This window comes from Octodon degus, unplaced genomic scaffold, assembly GCF_000260255.1.
Source record: "Octodon degus isolate 3935 unplaced genomic scaffold, OctDeg1.0 scaffold02523, whole genome shotgun sequence".
Lineage (NCBI taxonomy): Eukaryota > Metazoa > Chordata > Mammalia > Rodentia > Octodontidae > Octodon > Octodon degus.
The window spans coordinates 1-1,558 of NW_004527099.1; the positions used below are offsets into that span (position 1 = coordinate 1).

General features: G+C 56.9%; 1 protein-coding gene across 1 annotated transcript in view; it reads left to right on the top strand.

Annotated features, from left to right (window-relative positions):
- Positions 1 to 385: 385 nt before the first annotated feature.
- LOC101561016 (cytochrome P450 11B2, mitochondrial-like) overlaps positions 386 to 1,558 on the top strand; it is a gene marked incomplete at both ends in the record, with an annotated part of 4,109 nt that continues 2,936 nt past the window's right edge. The window contains 2 exons of the mRNA XM_004648802.1: positions 386 to 541; positions 1,410 to 1,551. Of these exons, the coding sequence (XP_004648859.1) occupies positions 386 to 541; positions 1,410 to 1,551 (298 nt within the window). The remainder of the gene's footprint in view (positions 542 to 1,409; positions 1,552 to 1,558) is intronic.

Below are 1,558 nucleotides of genomic sequence, written 5' to 3' on the forward strand. Positions count from 1 at the left end.
GCCCAAGGATGCCCATGCTCTCCTGTCCTGCCAGAGGCCAGGCCCTTGCCAAGCCCTTTCCAGGCACATGGCGCTGGCATAGCCTGGTCTTCTGCCTTCAGGAAAGCAAGACAGGAGTACTGTGGGCTGCTGGCCTGAGGATTTGCCGTGGAAAACACGGCTCTTCATGAGGACAGACCAAAGCAGGGCTCACTGTGCAGAGGACAGAATGCGGAAGCGCTGAAGTGCGCGAGGGTTGGGGCACAGCAGGAGGGGTTTCCTCAGGGAGCGCAAGCAAGTCCAGGGGAAGCAGAGGTTGGCCAGGACTCTGTCTGCACTGGCTCTGCAGAAGGTGCCCAGGAAGGACAGCACACGGCCCAACCCATGACTGTGCATTGCGCTACAGGTATGACGTGGGAAGAAGACAGATAGTCTACGTGATGCTGCCTGAGCATGCTGAACAACTGCACCGGGCTGAGAACCTGTATCCCTGCCGCATGCACCTGGAGCCCTGGATGGCCTACAGAGAGGACCGAAGGCAGAAGCCTGGCGTGTTCTTGCTGTGAGGAGCCCGCGGGGCTGAGGAGGGAAGTGGGATGGGCAGCTCAACAGAGAGAAGAGGCAGAAAGGAGCAGATCCAGAGGCACACAAACCGGGCCATGTAGGGGTGGGTGGAAACATGGAGACAGGATGGCTGCCATCCTGTGGACTTCCTGTAGGTAGAGGAGCAGGCAACGCACCTTCCTGGGGAGAGGAGGGCCACTGACACCATCATGAGGTGGCACCCCCTCTCCAGAGCCCTCGTGATGTTTTCTATTGGGGATGGGCAGCTCTCCTTCCTGTGGCTCAGAGAAATGGCCCTGAGAGGGGAGGCACTGGAGGAGGGCCACAACCAGCGTATTCCAAAGCTCCATGTCCACCAGGCTGCAGCCTCCCTCCCACTGTGCCCACCAAGAGGTAGGATACCTTTTCTCTGCAGGGGAGTCCTGAGGATACGGGTAATAGGGATACAGGGAGCAAATGGCCCTTTGTGCTCAGAAACAAAGCTATAAGGGAGCTAGTGGCCCTAGGACCTGGATCCTTCCTGTGGCAAGAGGGGACACTTGGGTAGGTAAGCAGAGAGAAGCCTCCCTCCTGGGGCAGGGTGGACAAAAGACATTCTGTGTGGAGGGCCTTGGGCATGAGAATTCACAGGAATGAGAACACTCAACTGACAGCATTTTCATGTAGAGTCTGGTGTCCTGTTGTTCCCATTTAGACTTCAAAGGTCATCATCTCAGCCCATGAAGGCCACTCTGAGAGGAGGACGTGCAGCAGGACCTGCAGCAGCCTGCCTCCACAGGCACACTCATCTCCCAGTGACACCTGCTTCCTTTTAGGGACCAGGACTGTGGTGCTAGATTTGACTCCAGCTCTGCTCTACCCTGCAGGAATGGGCCTGAATGGCGCTATAACCGACTGCAGCTGAACCCCAAAGTACTGTCCCCAAAGGCTGTGCAGAAGTTTCTCCCAATGGTAGACATAGTTGCAAGAGACTTTTCAGAGACTCTGAAAAAGAAGGTGCTACAGAACGCCCAGC